This window comes from Venturia canescens, chromosome 2, assembly GCF_019457755.1.
Source record: "Venturia canescens isolate UGA chromosome 2, ASM1945775v1, whole genome shotgun sequence".
Classification (NCBI taxonomy): domain Eukaryota; kingdom Metazoa; phylum Arthropoda; class Insecta; order Hymenoptera; family Ichneumonidae; genus Venturia; species Venturia canescens.
Genome location: NC_057422.1, coordinates 16692594 through 16711386, shown reverse-complemented (window position 1 = coordinate 16711386; position 18793 = coordinate 16692594). Strand labels below are relative to the sequence as shown.

At 42.9% G+C, this 18793-nt stretch overlaps 1 protein-coding gene across 1 annotated transcript in view; it reads right to left on the bottom strand.

The window, feature by feature from the left end:
* Nucleotides 1-18793, bottom strand: part of Tmtc2 (Transmembrane O-mannosyltransferase targeting cadherins 2) — a 146747-nt gene that overhangs the window by 61277 nt on the left and 66677 nt on the right. The window contains exons 2-5 of the mRNA XM_043411689.1: nucleotides 8038-8281; nucleotides 6749-7045; nucleotides 4170-5052; nucleotides 2674-2788 (exon numbers count right to left, since the gene is read on the bottom strand). Coding sequence (XP_043267624.1) covers nucleotides 2674-2788; nucleotides 4170-5052; nucleotides 6749-7045; nucleotides 8038-8281 — 1539 coding nt within the window. The remainder of the gene's footprint in view (nucleotides 1-2673; nucleotides 2789-4169; nucleotides 5053-6748; nucleotides 7046-8037; nucleotides 8282-18793) is intronic.

Below are 18793 nucleotides of genomic sequence, written 5' to 3'. Positions count from 1 at the left end.
GGTTCTGACGTTAATGACAAAATTGTATTTGTATTTGACATGGCAATTACTGCTCTTTAGACGAGCTTATACAAGTACTAATTTGGTCTGTTGTGTTGTAACACGATTGGTCTCGAGGCAACAAAACCTCGAATTTGTAACTTCTTAAATAAACTTATTGTTAACTTGTTGTAAAAGTATCGAGTTGGAGTTTAGCTCTTTTGGCCTTAATCCCTTAATCACTCGTCCTTGATAACTCGTCCCTTCGCGACGATCTTCGCGGACACAACACTTGTTGAGGAAATGATTAGCGAATTTGAATATCAGGAAACGTGTTTCAAGTGACGAAGTACGAGATCCAATTGGAACCGTTTGATGAACATATGTCAAAGTGACTTTGGACAATAAGTTTGACAAACTGTATCAGGAATGTGTCAAATTTTACTTCCGTCAATGACCAGGACAACGGAGACTGTTCAATGGCGCTGTATCGATCGAAGTGTAGAACATAATTCAATCGCTGTACAAGCTGATTATGAAGGGGAGATTGGATAGTGGACCACAGGCTCAAAATCGTCAAGGCTGTTCCTCGCTCGTCATTAACCAATATATAATAGATCTCCGTGTCCATGTAGTAATTTCTTGAGTGCTTGCTCATGAGGTCGGTGGAGAATTCGTGTTGCTCATTTCAAGGATAAATAACTCTACATATACATAGCTGAGAAAGAGCCGGACAAAGAGAGAGAGAGAGAGTGAGAGGGGGAGGACAGAATGTGAGAAGATCAGACACAGCTGAGAGGGTTGGCTTTCAACCCCGTTCCCACCCTATCGGCATTGTTGTTTGAACGTCCGATCTCATGCCCCACGTAGACTTCTCGTTGCTGAAGTGTATAGCCAAGAGTAGACGTCCTTGTGTAGCCAACAGGATAGTGAACAAGGCTTTATAGAGCGAACGGAAGTGAGAATGCTTTAACCCGACAAGATAATGGATACAGTAATATTCAACATATAGAGACGAGAGTAACGCCTTGCCGGCCATCCACTCACGTATATAGCGACCCCCTAGACCCTCGCCTTCTATATCTACTTCTCTCACGGTAATATAACGTGTTGCCAGCGGGGCTGAAGCACGCGGGGAGCTTATCGCGAGCTTGCAGCTAGAGACGACGCCATCGCGTGGGTTTATCGACTTCGCGCGCGCGCTTCCGCCGTTTCTCCCCCCTTACTCCAAGGACTAAGGCCGCGGCTCTTGCCACTCCGTTGCCTCTCCACCCTCTTCTAACCCGATCAACTAAGATTCTACGTTAGAATACGCTCTTCACTGTATAGATATCCCATTAATCCAAGACACCCTTCCCCCCCTCCCCATGCAATCTATATATGCACGAAACTTTCTAACTCTAACGAACTCACTGCTTTTCAGAATTTATGTATTCTCTCGCAGTTAAAAAAAAATTGGATAGGATTTCTTGGAGTCGATTGGACTAGTGATCAATCGGTGAAACAAGTCGGGTATTCTTGGAGTGCGTAACAAAACACTAAAATTTTCGTGGTACTGTATAATTCGTATTTTGATTTCGTTTCAAGGGAATAGGGAATTGATTCAACGGGAAATATGTTAGATTGAAAAGTTCCATGAACCGCAACTTTTCGTATTCGATTAGTCTAGCAAGGCCCTAGAGTTTCTGAAGTGTTTTCAAATTCAAATTTTCGTAACTCCATCGGGTTATCTTGTAAACCTGCGTTCATTCAGTGCTACGGATAAATCTTCGAAATTGGAGAATTCGATATGGTTTACGAAGTGTAGGCATTTCAACATGGACAGCCGTCGGAATCCCAGGACATTTGGTAAGGCTAGAGAACGTGACGATGGGAAAATGCAATTCCCACTAGACTGCTGATAATACGTTCGGCTCTTCCACAGCCGGGGATTATATTTCGAGAATAACTCTCCCTCTTTCTCCCTGTTTCTATCCATCTCTATCTATTTCTGTAGCTTCCTTGCGAACACCTCTTCTGCTAGGAATATGTTCGCTCGATTGGTCCCAAGATAGCGCGCTTCGCGCGAAGACGACACGTCTCTTTCGCCACTTCACTACCAAACCAAGAGAAATAATCCTCTTGAATTTGAATGGCGGCACCCTCACTCGAAGCCGGAAAATACTTGTACAGATATATAGCTAACCGTGCGCTGTTCGATAAAGGGTTGGGTAACGATGTGAGAGGACATAGACGACCCATTGAATATATACCACGCTCCATATCTTCCCGATTTCACGTACGTGTATCCCTCTACTCTACTGTCGAGTTTCGAATATTATCGGGTGTGAAAAGAAGAAAGAGGAGTCGATTTTGCCTCTCGGATTTCTTCGTCCCTTCTGCCTCACTAAAATAGGCCACGACGGAGTCCTGTGCAACTCAGATTTTTCGACGGCGTTCGTATTTTTTAAAAAAATTTGTTCACTCGCGTACGTTAGACATACGCTCGAGGGAGATGGAATGTGGTTAATACGAAAATGTCTCTTTACACTTGATATAAAAATAGTTAGTCAGACCCCGATTATGTTGAACGAGACAAGCAAACACTGTTTTCGAAGAAGCAGATATTTTTTTGATCGTCATTTGTATTTTGTTTGAAGAAAGCCTGATAACGAGAAAGATTGGATGGATGAATGAATTTTTGTTTGTACTCACAGGTTGTAATGGACATCTGCCATGTTAGGTCGATAGCGAAGAGCTTGGACCAATGCCTCTTCCGCTTCAGCAACGCGGCCCTGTGCGCTGAGCACACTTCCAAGATTCCCGTATGCTGTGAGTGAAGAAAAAAATAAAAATGTGAGTGTTATGACGCGATGGGGTTTTAATTAATCCTGGTGAAAACATAGGGACATAGAAATTGGTGTTTGTAATCACCTTCGTATGGCGACGCACTGTGATGGGATTTTAAATTGCGCACGTTTCTCATTTGCCACGAGTCTAGTTGAAGCATAGAGAAGCGTGTACCCGCTCACATACGGGCGAGCGAGTGCAAAAAGATAGCTGCTATTAAAATGTAAATAGAAGCAGTAAAAAAGTTGGTGAAAATATGGTAAAAAAGACATTAAATCCTCGTAGCTAGCCAATAATTTTGAAGAGCTTCACGCAAGCTCGCGCAGTTGGATTAACGGATTTTCTTATCACGGGGGCACAAAAGTACGGGTCTTCGCGGAAGTTGCTCCCGCGGTATGGCAAACACACGGCACAACGCAAGAGAAGAAAATGAGGACAGCGAAAAAGTATGAGATAGAAAAAAAGTGAGAATGTCCGGCAGCTCCGCGACCTGAGCCAACAAAATGTAAATTTATTTTCCGAAGCGAAGCAACCCTGTTAACACGGTAACACGCAATTTCTGTCGCGCGACAATTAAAATACGCCGGCGTGGCGTCGGAGGCTCACTTCGCGTGACCACCTCTTGTTGATACGAACTCCCGTTCTTCACCGGCGGGCGGGCTTCGTCGAGAAAATTAAAAACAATATACCGTCCGTAACACAACCCCTGTCGTTGTTCATACGACCGCGTTGCATACACCTTCGTATAGTTGTATACAGTATTCTTGGGCATCCTAACACTACTGAGAATTCGTCGTCCACCAGGGCTTTGCCTCGTCTGACGTGACGCTGCCTCGTAAATAATGTCTCGGAGAGCAGAAAACACCGCATCCCATTTTCTCTCTTCCTCTTTCTCCTCCCCCTCGGCCATTTGTAAACGGGTTTAATCGCCTTGCAACTCGTGAAAAGCCGCCAACCACCCGCGCGCAGCCGTTCTTTATGACGCGTTATTTCATAACGCTAACGAAGTATTTATATGTGTTACAACGGGAGAGGCAACGAAAAGAAACAGGAAACAAGTCTAACGAGATGAGCGTGTCGAGTGATCGACCATTGCTGTACTTTACAATGAATTTATCGAGCGAGTTTTCGTTGTATTCGAGAGCATGAGAGATATTTAAATATTTTGTAATCGTGACATTTCTATTCCGCATCCCTGGATAATTAAAAATTAACGCGGTTCCTGATGGAATGTCAAAAATGTTTGCCAGCCGTCCAATGGAGCGTTTAGATTGAAGGTGATTTGCCAACGACGATTTGAAATAATCTTATGCAGATTTTTATTGAGATTCAACATTGTTGAAGTGTAAAATGGTGCCAACCTTTCGGTGGGTTGACGTGGAGTGCCGATCTGTAGAGACTCTCCTCGTCGTACCAGTCAAGATTTCTCCTCAGTGTTTTGGCGGCCATAAGACCCAGAAGACACGCTGTGATGGCAAGGACGACACGACCTCGGGATTTAGATGTTCTTCTCGCGATTCTGTATGTCCCGGCGATGCCAGCTCCTACCGAGAGACAAGCACCGACACTGGGAAGATACAAAATTCTCTCGGCAATGACGAATCCCACGTAGAAAAAGAGATTACTAGCGGGTAAAAAGGGTATCGTAAGGAAGCCCAATGACGTAGCTACTGCGGTAGCTGCTTTCGTTCGTGACGATAGTTCCTCCTTGGCAAGACTGGCCCTTTTCGAGCAGTAACAATCGCCAGGGCCGTTGTTATTATTGTTGTTGTTGTTGTTGGCTGCGCGGCAGCCGTCGGTGTGGCAGCCACCGTTTCTCCGTCCAGTGCAAACAGGACATCTCGATGAAGCCCGTGGAGCGCAAAACAATTTGTCATAGACCGTCGAACGATTGGCTCGTAATCTACGGACCACCCAGGCACCGGCTATCGCAAGTGTGCAGTACAAGCAAACAGATTCCAAATTTCTCACGTCATCGAAGCCGGTAATACGAGGTATTGCGTCCATCGACCAATCGAAACTGAGGATACTCGGGCACAAAAGCATCCTCGCACTCGCTGCTGGCAAGTATAGAAATGTCAGACCACGGGTTAGCCTCGATGGGTGTCGGGCTGTTGGATTATCAGCGCTTGCAAACTCCGGCGTCGTCGCTCCACCAATTTTCAGTCTTCCAACCAGCAGCAACAAAAGTCCACTGGTTATGATGCCGATGCTGCGATTACGTGGCCAGCTTTTGGCTCTTTCCTGAAAACCAAGAAGCAGAATAGTCCGTCATTATCGACTTCGGGAAGTTCAATTATGGGAAAGATATTATCATTGGGTTGGATCAAGGAATTGTACAACCGCCAGAACCGGCAATCCAAATTTTTTTGGAAGGGCGACAGGCGTCTGCGGTCAGGTTGGATTATTTAAGAATGAGACCTCCGTTGCTTGGAGCTCATGAAAAATTTGATATCCTGAATATTGCGGAGACTTGTTTCTGCAGGTAAAGATAGTACATTCGAAACTGGGTTACACTAATGTTTCATATGAAATCACTTGTTAGTATCTTCGAAAGTAAAAAAATAGCTTCATTTATTTATCCAGACATTTCAACGATTTTTAACGTTGTCAGTTGTAGAGGTGTGACAATGATAGCGCCTGAGGAACTTGTGCAGCGACGATTTAGAAAGAAATATCCCGAGCAACCCCGAAGCAATTTTTCGTTGACGAGTAGACGCGGTACGTATACGATTGCGGTTACGAAAAAGTGTTCTCCACACGGAAGAAGAATCTAGGTCTCTCTCTCTCTCTCTCTCTCTCTCTCTCTCTCTCTCTCTCTCTGAATGCCGGAGGGCCCTAAGGGCTTAACGTTTGTTCAGATAGCGAAGAGGCGAAGACTACACACTAAGACGACGAAAACGAGAATGGTGGAGAGGTTTAACGTCGCCGCCACATCAGACGTTTGCCCCAGGGCTGTGAGCTTCTAAATGTATATAGGCGGCGAGGACAAAAAGATTGAAAGAACTAAGGCGAACTCTTGGAACCGGAAAATAAGACTTTCTATTCTACGCTATAACTACATAGCTGTATTTTTATAATCATTTTTTCTTATATCTTGCTATGCTTATTCGGTTGTACAGGTTTTCATCGTATCTAGATAGATATACGACGCGTACATGGAGATACATATCGATATATTGGCGAATAAGGAAGAATTTTAGGGGGGGTTGTGAGCGCTTGGCATGTCTCCAATATGTAGGCAAACGGTATGGAGACGAGAAAAAAAAAACGAGTAGTGTGAACGCTAAAGAAGGAGCACGGAGAGACGTGCATCATACGAGACGTCTAATACAGCCGGTGCAAGCGAATACAGTTTGGTGGGAAAAGCGAAGGACCAACGTAGATCTCGGGAGCGTGGTGTTGAGAAAGGTAAGGATATCAAGGCTCCTTCAGCAACTTGTATGTGAGAGAGAAAGAAAGAAAAATATAAAACGACTCGAGACTACGTCGAAGCAAGTCGTGCATCAATTCGCTGTCTCTAACAGTAAGTTACATAAATACAGAGATAGACGATAGGAAGAGAAGGCTCTGTAAATGCTCAGCGGTTTTAGTTCGTCGTTGCAAAACGTTGGCGTTGCATCATAGAATCGACCATAGCCAGTAAGACGACTGTGCAGGGTAGCTTCTGGGAAAACATTCTCGTCCCTTCACTATCCAGGCAAATGTGGTCTCGTATTTCTCGTCATTCCATAAAGACGCGAGAATATCCAATACATTTTCATCCAATATACACTTCGAGTTGCCTTCGACTCGAACGGGGCGAGATATTTCTCGAAGATTATCGTCGCAATAAAAAAGGAAGGTGGGGCGGTTCGATTGAGTATGAAATAGGAAAGGGACTGAGTGAAATAATTAATTTCATCATTTCTTTTAACAAGGATAGAAATAACGGTCTCACCTTGCGGCTCGTTGGTTCCCCGTGACAGAATTCCCAGAGCAGGCAAAGGGCGAGCGACGAAATTCCAGTCTCTTTCGCAAGGGTCGCCAGAAGAGAGGAAAGTAGGGCCAGAAAAAGCGGCAATGGTGGCCGCCTTTCGTTGCAGTGACCAACGTACGCGAGAAAAGCGACCAGAGTTAACAAGCAAGCAAGAAGATCTGCACGACCAACGATACCAGCCACTGCCTCGCTGTGAATCGGATGCACGGCGAATAAGAGCCCGGCTATGGCATGAGCCAAACTCCGACCGGGCAGTACCTGTGAATAAAAAACAATTCATTGATATTTCGAAACATATTTGACTTCTTCCGTTTTCGATGAAAATTTTTGAACGGGGTTTACCGAATTGATTACATTCATGGTTGACTTGCTCCAGTTTTCATTCTGATCAAAAACATTTTCAATTAGGTAACGTCATTACAGTTACATTGAGACGAAATGTTGCTTCAAGTCATAATAACCATAATACAGTCATCAACATAACCAGCAAAGGTAATGTTTTAATTAATTATCAGTTAACGTGACCGAATTCAATCACCTGAGTCCATTTACGCCCCACATGAAAACGGTTGCAATTCACTGAATGATATACCAAAGTTGACTTTCAGTCGTTCGTCAGGGATCGTTATTTTTCAATTAACCGAATGCTTTGGATTCGAGCTTTGGAGAATTGTACGCACTTTTCAGGTATTCGTTACAGTTATACATTTTTTCTTTTATTTATCGAATGCTGCTACAGTGGAATATGCAATGGAATTGAATATAGCGTAGCTCGGCCATATGCAATACGCCATAACAGGCTATCGATATTATCCGATTATGATATATTGGCCTTGGACATGGCTATCGGTACATCTGTTGCCACGGCTACCGTTTTATGACTTTATATGATAGTAGTCTCACAGCTGCACACCACTACCGTCGGTCAAACCAATTACTATGTTCTCTCGGCTGGATTCATCGAGACTTTGAATGAATAAAAAAAAAAAAAAAAAAACCAATTCCACCACGAACTTATGTCACCAAAGGGCTCTGAAAAAGGTGTTTTTCGTTACGTTCGTTTGAATACTTTGTACGAGGAAAATGTGGTTTTAACACGGTGTATTATCGAAAAGAAGGATTAGCTTTGGCATTCGGGATCATTGGTTATTTCTTTTATAAGTCAAATTACTTTCATTGTAGCAACGTTCGAATGTAAGTTTCGTTAAAATTGAGATGATAAGTGGATTATAAATGTGATTTAAACAGACCTTCTTAGCGACTCGTACGACGAGCCCTGTACACGCAGCGTGAAGAATTACGTTGACGAAGTGATAGCCTCGTGGATCAAGACCACCGAGAAGATAATTCAGACGAAAGGTAGCCACACAGAGTGGCCGATAACTACCGTGCGAGCCTCGTTCTCGCAATGGCGTGCCCCAAAAATCATTTTCCAACAGCAAAGGATACCATGGCGAGCTCGCTAAAAGATCCGGATTCGTCAAGATTGCTCTTCTGCAATCAACAAGAGATAGGACAAGCCATTAGAATCATTATTTAACCAATAAAAACATAATGATTTGCTATTGATTTTTCAATGGACTATTTATCGTCCATTTCAGTGTACATTTCTTTAATTGACGAGAAATGGAAGCCAAAATCGAGGAGGCAAATGCTTCTTTCACTCAGATGTTATTAGAAACGACAATAAAATTCTATTTAATGTAATTCATATAACAAAGCATCAGAGTATGATACGCTCATGAAAATACGTGAAACGGTGATTTTCAGAAGCACAGCAATGTGCCGTGATGTCATGATATCCGAGGAAAAGTACGTATGCAAACCTCAAAGCGTTTTCATACCCAAGAATTCTCAGTTTTCAAAATTACGACATATAATTTACATGTTTATACTGTACACGTAACGTATGAGTTTCAAAGCAAAGGATGATCTTTTGATCTCAACATTTAAACCTCGGCATATTTAATTATTCTCATTTTCGCTCTTTCCCTACCCGAGCGGGTTCTCTTGATGATACTGTAAAACCACACAACGTTTTACAGTAAAAAAAAGTACTTGTCTGGCGGAGAGAAAGCGATGACTCTTTAGAGGCTGTCACTCTCCACGAATAGTATATGAAACAGTTGGCATCGGCATCAACGAGACCACACCATGGATTATGAGAATAACTGGCATTTAGAATATCTCCAGTAGCGTATGCGAATGCGTGAAGTTTGCAGAACAAAAATCCTCGAAATAGATGCAGGTCTGAATTGTGCCTACTTACACGAGAGGATTTTTCGAGATTTCAACGAAGGATAACTCTGTCCACTGATCGTGAGAAGCAATAGATATAAGGACGACGTCGCAACGACGAAAAAATCCGTTATGGCGTGTGCCATGAGCGAGAGGAGCTTGTTTGCGACGTCGAGTACACCGGTCAGGGTAGTTGAAGAGGTCTATTGTCCTGCCGGTCGAGGGAGCCCATAGCGAACCAGGACGATGCCTGTGTCCCTACTCGAACAGGGGATGGTGGTACTGGCTGGTTGTGCTGCCGCTGCAGAGCACCAGCTACTATTCCCTTTCCGGCGTTTTCGAGTCCCTGCTCCGGTGGATTTAGCTATACAGCTTCATCGGAGCGTCCGGCAGCATTACCGAGCTGGTGGAGCTCCCTCAGCCCCCTCAACATTCAACCCTACTTCCTCGTTCCTCTTTATCGACCTGTCCTTCCAAGCAAGGACGACGAACGCGGAGCCAACCACGACCATCACCATCAAGAATCCTCCCCGGAGAAGCAGCATTTCCACCGATTATTTCTACCCAACGAAACCGCTGCCAACAACTATAGCGAAGCTACCTATAGCAATGGACTCGCGTTCATATACACGTACAAGTGGATGCTATACAACCACAAAATTCATCGTGAACTCAGCTATGTTGGTACTCTCGTCTGTACTACAGCAAACTGTACACTAGTCGTACGTGAGAACGCGAAATAAGGGAGGCCAATGTGCACATATATATTATATATATATATATACATCAGTCATGAAAGGTCGCTCCGAGACCGACCATCCAGAATCGGCAACCTTCGACAGGAAATTGCTCCTTCGTCCCGGCAATGTTATAATTCTCCCGCTGACGCAGCACACCAGAGACTCGGTATAACATGTAGCAGAGAAGCGAGCCAGCAGCCCCGTGCCTTACGCCGTGTTTGAGCTCTCTTGTTTGTGTGGGTAGGCCATCTATATCGCTCGGTTCGCTATAAGTCCATTCCTTCTCTCTTCCTATATACATAACACCGCTGTTACCATGCCGCATGTAGCTTCAACAGCTATTTATTTTCCCCTCTCTCGGTTTATTTTCCCAAACGGTCCTGGACCAGGAACGACGCGTTATTCGAGGCTTGATGACTTGGCAAGCCCCTTTCTCTTTGTGATCCACGAAAGCCTTACGTGGTCGATATACTTAATTGGCCACACTATTCGACCATTGACGCGAACGTGATAAATCATTTAAATAGTATATGCCCACGGCAGAGATTCGTATTTCCGGTTTATTAGGCCTCGTAGGCTTCCCCCGACAACGCCCAAGGCATTCAGAGTCGAGGCTGCAATTGTATTGCGCAGCGAGGATTCAACATTTCATTACTTATTTCATCACATCGAGCGCGAAAAGACGAACGAAACTGTTTTAATGTTGCTGGCAGGTATATTCCCGGCATTTTGCGACGGTCTTTGTCCATTTTAGCATCTCTTATCCATTCATAATCAGTGAAGCCGCTTTGATTCCTTTGTGCCACTGGTTCGACTGCATCTTCTCGAAGTTCTCTCCTCCGTAAAAGTAAAATGGCAAATTGCAAAGCGAGTAGAATTCTACTGGAGTGTATACCGTATGGATTTGAAGGAAAGAAACGAACACTAGTGAACATTTCGCGTTACCCATTGAAGTCTGTGTATCTTCCCCTGCGCTGAGATTTTCTCGGAAGATACTTTTTGTAGGTGAGAGTTCGACGACATGGGGCAACATGCGTTTGATAGGGATCGCGACAGGAAAAGTACCTTCACCGCGAAACGACGATTTATAGTTCCCCTATAAAGTGTTCGTGTCGCGGTGTAGAGTTAAACCGAAAAACAGAATATAAGCGGCTTGTCTTCGCGCGTCGCGAAAGAACGTATACGTGTGTTATCCGTTGCAAACAAAAGAGTGGGAACAACGACGAGGTTTATACAACAGTACCGTTTCTCAGATGTCGATTCAACATTCTTCTCTGCGTCAGATATGTCACTACGTGTGCGTGCGTGTACCGAAGATGGTGGTAAGCTCTGCTTGCTAGCCAAGCATCGTCGAGTCCCTATAAATATATATTGGCTGTAGTGTTTTCTGGCGACACGAAGGCTCGATATACGCGCCGAAAAAAGGGAGAATCCAAATTGAATTTTTCCGTTTCATTTGTCGATAAGTCGACCGGAATCCTGCGAGCTATTGAAAAGGAGTGCGAGAGTACACGAGATGGAAAAAAAGGAGACAAAGCGTACGAGGATAAGGGAAGAACGGAGGTGAACCACATCGGCTTTTAGAACCCGATTTTGCTAACGCAGGCTTCTTCCATTCCTGTACAATAGTCGTTCACAGAAATTCTTGGAAAATCCATTTTTCTTCACACGTGACGTGGTTCAATGACATTTTACAGAAAATTAACTTTTTGCGATGATATTTTATGCTTTGTCGTCTCTCTCTTCCTTCCAATTATCGAACAACGTTTCATCGTGTTTTTTAAGGGAGTTTACGTGGGATGAAAATTACAGAGTTTGGAGCGAGAACGAGGCTCCTTCCCTCTTAGCCTCTTTCTGGCTTCAAAAAAGTAACAAATTCGAACGTAATGCCGTTTCATGAGCGAACGGAGGCCAGGAAGACGGAGGAAAGACTCGATTAACCAAGTGTACACGCGGACGATAGGAAAACTAGTAGAATTTAGGTTGAAGGTGAGGTGAAGTGAAAGAGAACGAAAACCGCACGACTGATACGGCCTCTCAAATCGCGCGGAAGACGAGACTCTAGTTTGCCCGAATCCCATGCCAAATCGGTATTTTCACGACTGAAATACGTCTGGCAACGGCAAAACGTGAGCAGTTCCCATCCCTCCGATCAAACCTCTATATTCTCCTTTCAGATGCTTCCTATTTCGCTATTTCACCGTGTTTCGTATTTCTTTTGGGCGTCTCGTTTACGGGTCGTAGACAATATGAGCAGCCCTGGTTGAAAACAATCGGTCGAATCGCCGATGCGAACAATGCAAGCTTATAAAATGAATATATGTATAAAAACTTTTATCGTTCTGTTTATCAGTACGTTTCGACGGGCTGTCAGAATGAAATGAATTCTGAATTCGAAATGGTCGAACGTATAACTCGAGTCACTAAACCTGACAGCTTGCGAGATACGCTTTGGAAACTTTGCATTCATCGCTTTAAATATGCGCGCGTTCAACTATTTTTATGCAAAATGTACATAAATCTGTATTTATTAAGTTAATTACGAGTTTGTGATTTTTCATTGGTAATAGCTTGGACGGACGGTGCCGTAAAACTTGTATAAATCTTCGATCGAAGGCGTGTGGGTGCACGATACTTGGAAGCAGCTTGATGAAAATTCTTGTGAATTTGCATACAAATATGTCTGTTTATTTACACTCGAAAGTCCAGTAACTGGACGTATGTTGAACACAACCGTTGAGAATAGTACGAAGGTTGTGAATATGAACAAGAAATTGGCGAAGTTCAGAGAGAATTCACAATATTCCCTTCTTCGTTGGACTGCCTTAACACCCTTCCTATCGCTCGCTCGCTCCGTCTCAAACTTCCTGGTCTACCTATCCATCGTACTATTCACGTCGACGCTAAGGTGATATCCAGAGAGTCTCTGCTGAGAAGCAAGGAAGCGTTCTCCGACAGAACTTATACCCAGAAAGCTCCTGTCCAGAATCTAAAATCAGGGCGTCGACAAGCTCAGATCTCCTCTCCCTGCAGCTCCTTAATATTCAAGAAAAGATCTTGGTTATCCATCGCAAAAGCTTTTGCGCTGAGTACCATCGATGATTCAAACTTTTGTACATTATATTTAGAAGCCTGAAAAGTATAGCGTACCAAGTCGAACAGGCATTACGCAAGTTGACATTACGATTTGAAACTGACGTTGCTTTCATTGATTAGGCAATCGAATAATCGGATTATTGATGTCCTCCATCATTTGGTTGCCGACTAGAAGGATTCTATCAAGTTCCTCGCGATTGCTTGTATAATCATCTTCCAAAATGCTCTATAAGATTCACTTGACGAACACAGTGAGTCCGCACAGTATTGAGGGATATAGAGAATCACAGGACGACTGTCGGCTAAAGCATTATTAATGGACGGAAACCGTTTCCAATATTTCTACGTCCAAAGCAGAGAGTGAATTTTCATTCCTGTAATATCTCACACGACCCAGGGATTACCTTGCACCGGGATGTGATGCAATAAATTCAGCAGTTATCCACTGGACCGAGTTGGTCTCTCACATTTGACGAATTCGATGGAAAAAAAGTTTGGTGCTACTGCACTATATTTGAAAAATGCTCGAATTTTTCATTACGAAAAAATATGCGGAAACGGAGATCCATTTTGAATACTAAGAAGAATTTATCTCGTTGCTCTATATTGATGCACGGATATCATAATTTCGATGATCAGGGGCTTGTTCATAAAGTATGAAGTCCGCGAAATTCACGATTCAACGATTGAACAAGAGCTTCTGATGTGCAGTGAAAAATTGAGCTCTATAAGTGGGTACGGGGCGCGGTATAGGACCAAGAATATAACGATGAATGGTCGAGTACATCATTGAACGTGGGAGCAAGTAACAGGAAATATTGGTAATTTATATGAAAGGATGAAAATACGAGCTCGAGTCGTCTTCCTTATTAATCTCTTATTCTTCGTTTATATGCTTTTTCGGATCTGCTTTGTGCTAGAACGATGTAAAATCCGGATAAAATATCGACGATTGAGGAAGCGAAACAGACGAGGAGACAAGCAAAGAGGGGATTAAAAAATATGAGAGATTTTTTCGTTTGGTACCGATTAATAATAAAGCAAAGGGAGATTTTTTTTATAGAGAAAATTAATATTAATCTCAAAATAGTGAGAATACTGTCTCCACTATTCAATCAGATCCTTATGAAATCAGGACAAAATTAAAAAATGAAAGATGTAAAAGAGTAGGGGGAGGGCCATTTTGATGTAGACAAGAATGTTGGAATAAGAGAGATTAAAATTCTTTCGGAATTTAATCATAACCCATAGAAAGCAGACCAACATTTTTCACATAGCGGCCAGCGTCCAGCGAGTTAACAAAATTTATTAATGAATAAATTTAATATTGTGTAAAGAACCTTGTCTGAGTAGACCTAGATTGTTTGGGAATCCGAAGTGAAAATCATACGTAGTCTGGAAGCAGGAGAAACAATGTTCACCTCATATCGTCCTGTCGCCTTAGATGTCCTTGAATTAGTTTTAGAAGTTAAAACTTGTAAGTCTGGGAACGCTGCTTTCCATATTCCCTAAACCATACTACGATATCTGTGCTTCATCGTAGCTAATACTTGGAAAATTTTCACCATGCAGTCACGTAGATCCAAACTTTTGTGACATTTTGCTCGTCGGGTAAGGAAAGTTCGTGCTTAGCATCTGGTTGGATCGCTATTTCCACAGAAAGCGACACGCCCTCGACTCCTATAGCTTCTAGTTCAATGGTAAACCGAGGAGCAACAAAAGCGAAAGTCACACAACGGGTCACGCGGCGGGGACATGGCCGACTATCACCAAGGACTTTATCCGGAACTTTGCTTGGTGACTCGACGAAAGTGCCCTTCTGCATAACCCACATCTTCCCACCTTATCTATAACTTATCCTTAAAGTGTACTTATTAGAATATCGATGCTGTAATATCCCGTTGTGGCAACTTGTAAGGAGCAGTAACATCTTCGTAAAGTCCCATTTCGAAATCCAACGGGAGAATCGAATTGAGCGGTTGAACCAACATTTTCTTTATTCTTATCTGAGACCTTGATCTAAGAAAATTTATCTCGGATCATTTTAAAAATGTATAGAAGCACCAATTGCTTCTCAGAACATTATATGTTGGGAGATTTCAGTTACTCCAATGCCAGCACCAGTTCCACTTGGTCAAAAATGGAAATTCTTTTTCTAAATGACTATTCCACGTTTACGATGCTTACGTAAGTGATTACTACTCTCGATTGACGTAACAGAATTCATATCACTGGAGGATCACTTGACTAGTTCGTTTCAAGTTGGCCCACAACTGAAACAGGATAAACGGTGAATGCATACCTGCGTGTACTTTGCGAAACAACATTGATTGTCTCTTAAGCGTATGTAACTTCGAAGATAATACACCTTAAGATTTCTTAGAATGCTGTTCATAATTCTGGCAACTATGTTTCGGAGTGAGAACGGTCGGAGGGATCGATCTAGAACTCCAGTTAAGACGCTCGGAGGCTCGAAAATGTATAACGGAGAGACGCGAGCACGAACTTCTCAGGACTAATGCCAATTAGTGGTCGTTAGGGTTGCAAATAACTAGTAGACCGGTAGACGACAACTTGCGTAATGTAACACCTCAAATGCAGAGAGTGAGATAGAGAGAAAGAGCCAGCTCGACGCCCAGCAACTGACTGTGGCACGCGAAACATATTTCACTCTGTAATGGTCGACTTAGCATAATGTATGTATGCCTAGGGCGAAGCCTTGGTGTTCGGAAGAGGGAGTAACGTCGTCCTGTGTCACGTATATATCTAGTGCAGCCGCCCTTCCTTCTAGCCTAGTCGCTCCTGATAGCTTTTGTTGCAGTATCATGCGATACGAAGTTGGCACGCCTTGCTTAAATTATTAATACTTCTGTAGCATCCGTTTAGAATTCCATCAACTAAAAACCTTTTTTCTCTAAACACGGCAAAGTTTATCGTGCCGTGGGATTAATCCCTGATAAGCACCGAGGGTATGTAGTCGAGCAACTTTGCGAGTTGCTCGAAGAGTGCAAATAAATATTTCAATTACTTCTATCTCACCATTGGATATTTCTTTCTAAAGCGCTAGATCCAGTGTTTCCACGAACGTGAATATCCGAAATAAAAATGACCAAAACATTTCTAAGTAACCGTAAGAACAGAAAAAATGATTCAACTGGAAAGTTAATCATCAAACGTAATATTTTGAACCATTTCGTTTCACTAAACTTATATTCGAACCGAGTTTCTATTCGACCATAAACACAATATGCTGCGAAAAACTGTTCCATTGTCGTCGTGTAAAAAAAATGGTAAGTAGAGCACACCATATTGTGTTAGAAGGAATAATGAAGTGCAACAAAATCCAGGCAAAAAATTAATTCATCCATCATTCCTAACATCAAATACTGTCAAATATTTTACCATTACAACTTTTTCAGTTCTTTCTTATAAGATGAGCGAGCATGGGGCTGCTCGTATATAATTCTACCGTGACTTGTATGCAGCATATTGGGAGTCATATTTATTTAAATGGAACTAGAGGAGATATAATTAGGGTTTCTCAGGGAGAGAAGAGTTTGAAATCGGTTTTCGATAGCCCTTAGCCTATTCGTTTCATTCGCACGCGTATGCTCTCAATAAGTGGAATCAGATTGTTCGTCGTGCTTCTGTGCTCACGAGCAAAGTTTTGCACTAAGATCTCGCGAAGGAGAAGGTTTCTCGAGGTAATGTTGGTGGATGTGCGCATGGCTTGGTGTATAAGAGGAGAGTATTGGCAATGAAAAACCCTTATATACCTCACTTCCCTCTTTATCCATATATCTTTCTATCTTTCTCCAACTCTCTTTGGCAGAACTAAAGTTCCCTTGCGAACGCAATCACACGATCGGGTAACTTCCCAATCCAAAGTTAACGGCGAAGTACTGGCCTTGTTGAGACGCACTGGCTACCCCTTCCCTTTTCGGGCTTCTAAATAGAGCGCCTTGCAATAATCCATTCCCGTTGAGCACGGGCTGTGCACACAACAGGAGGCGAATCCAGGAGTGGGAGTAACGTGTATTATACGGCAAAGCTTCTAGCCGAGGCTCACTTTCTTCAGCAGCTTTGCAACGCTGTATCTCTCGCTCATTCAATCTCTTACCTCCATCCTTCGGGCACACTGTTCCTCAGCTACGGAGCTTCTATTTCGCCAGTGTCAAGTACACATTCAAACACAATCCCTTTGTTAAGGAACAAGCTTGACCTTTGCATGCACATTTTAATAGAATTAAGGGTTTTTCATTCAGTAACAGCATTTACTGCGTTGGTGTCAAAAACTCGAGTTTATTGAGACGAGCAAAAAAAATAATGATTCGTCTGCGGTAATGATATCAAACACTTATTACTGGTTGAAATTCGAACTCAAAAATAATTCACGAAATACCTTTCAAGCTGGTAAATTAATCAGGCATTTTCCTCAAGCTTTTCTGTTACAGGAGAAATTTGCGTGTATAGTTTGGCTTGCATAGTTTTGATCTGCAAAACTTCACGCGTCTATTGTTTGGCAATAAAGCTACCAGAGGATGCCCGATAATTTCCAATCTCTCAGGGTATTATAACTAATTATTCTACAGCCCATTCTGCACGTGTCTTCAGCATCGAATAAGATTAATTTTGTAACGGTAGAGTTTGAAATTCACAAAATGAACCTCCGAGCTTTTTAATATCGCACTGAGATGCTGCCACGCGTCTTCAGATCCTACAAAACTTTTTCTGCGTGATAATTAGTGCAGGTGGAGAATGAAAGTACAAGTGGAGAATGAAAGTTCATTCATCTATAGAGGTACAAGAGGTTCTTGGGGTGAGAATATATTTCCATAAGGATCAAACTTCGTGATGTGTATGCTGCCATTTCTATATAGTCAAACCGTCGTATGGGTTTTTACCATGATGTTAGTTTTTGAGGTAGTTTTCTATTTGAAAATATGAACACTTCCTGCGAGAGTTTGCATCCTGACCAGTAACGTCGGGACGCTCATCTCTTAAGTTTTGAATATTTTTTCTCAAAAATGTTTATGTTGCTCAAACGCTGGCCCACAAAGATCATTGTCTTGAGAGAACAAGCGAGAACCGAAGGCTCGTCCTCGCTCTCTCCCGTTCTCTTTCGAAGGAAGCCCGACGGGAGCATTCAATTCCAGAATAATTAAGCGAGTACGCGCCATCATTAGCACTTGGCTGATCTTCAAATCCATTTCGTGACTCACGACTTCTTTAACCCGTGCCAAAGACGCCTATTTTTGAACGAGACCAGCGTTTAGTGGCAGTACTCAAATTCGGGAAGTTTTCGTAGTTTTTCGATTGAAGACAAGAATTCTCGAAAAATGGTAAGAAACGTCATTGTTCTCGCGTTAAGGTTAAATAGCCACCATAGAAAATTTTTATGTTCCTCTCCCCACTGCTCGAGTCCGCAGAACTCTATGGTAGACGCGTACTGCCACGAGGAATCGAAATGATAAACATCAAATAAAATATCGTTCCGTTCAAATATTGAAGGAAATTCTCGCCCACCGAGCGGAGAAAGGAATGAAACGTTTCGATGCGTATACATGTACAGATACTTACATGCGCCGAGTAAGATTGTACATAACTACATATATATACACGACTCATAGCTCCGCAGAGAGAAATAGGTGCCTAGGGCAAACGTTCAAGACCCGAGACTTATCGCGATCTCGTTTTAAAATAATTCAAGTTTGCACTGCCTCCGGCGTTCTTTGACTGGAGTTTAGTTTGCAATTGCCGTTACGAAACGAGGCAGCTCAACCGCAGCAATTAGAGACCGCAGAGTACAGATCTATGGGTTGCTCTTACACATCGGTCTGTGTGTATGCGTGTGTATCGGTTCTAAAGCTCTAGCGGTCGTTGCAAGCAAAAGGACGGCGTTTATAGGGTTAAACATGTTAATTATTGCCAT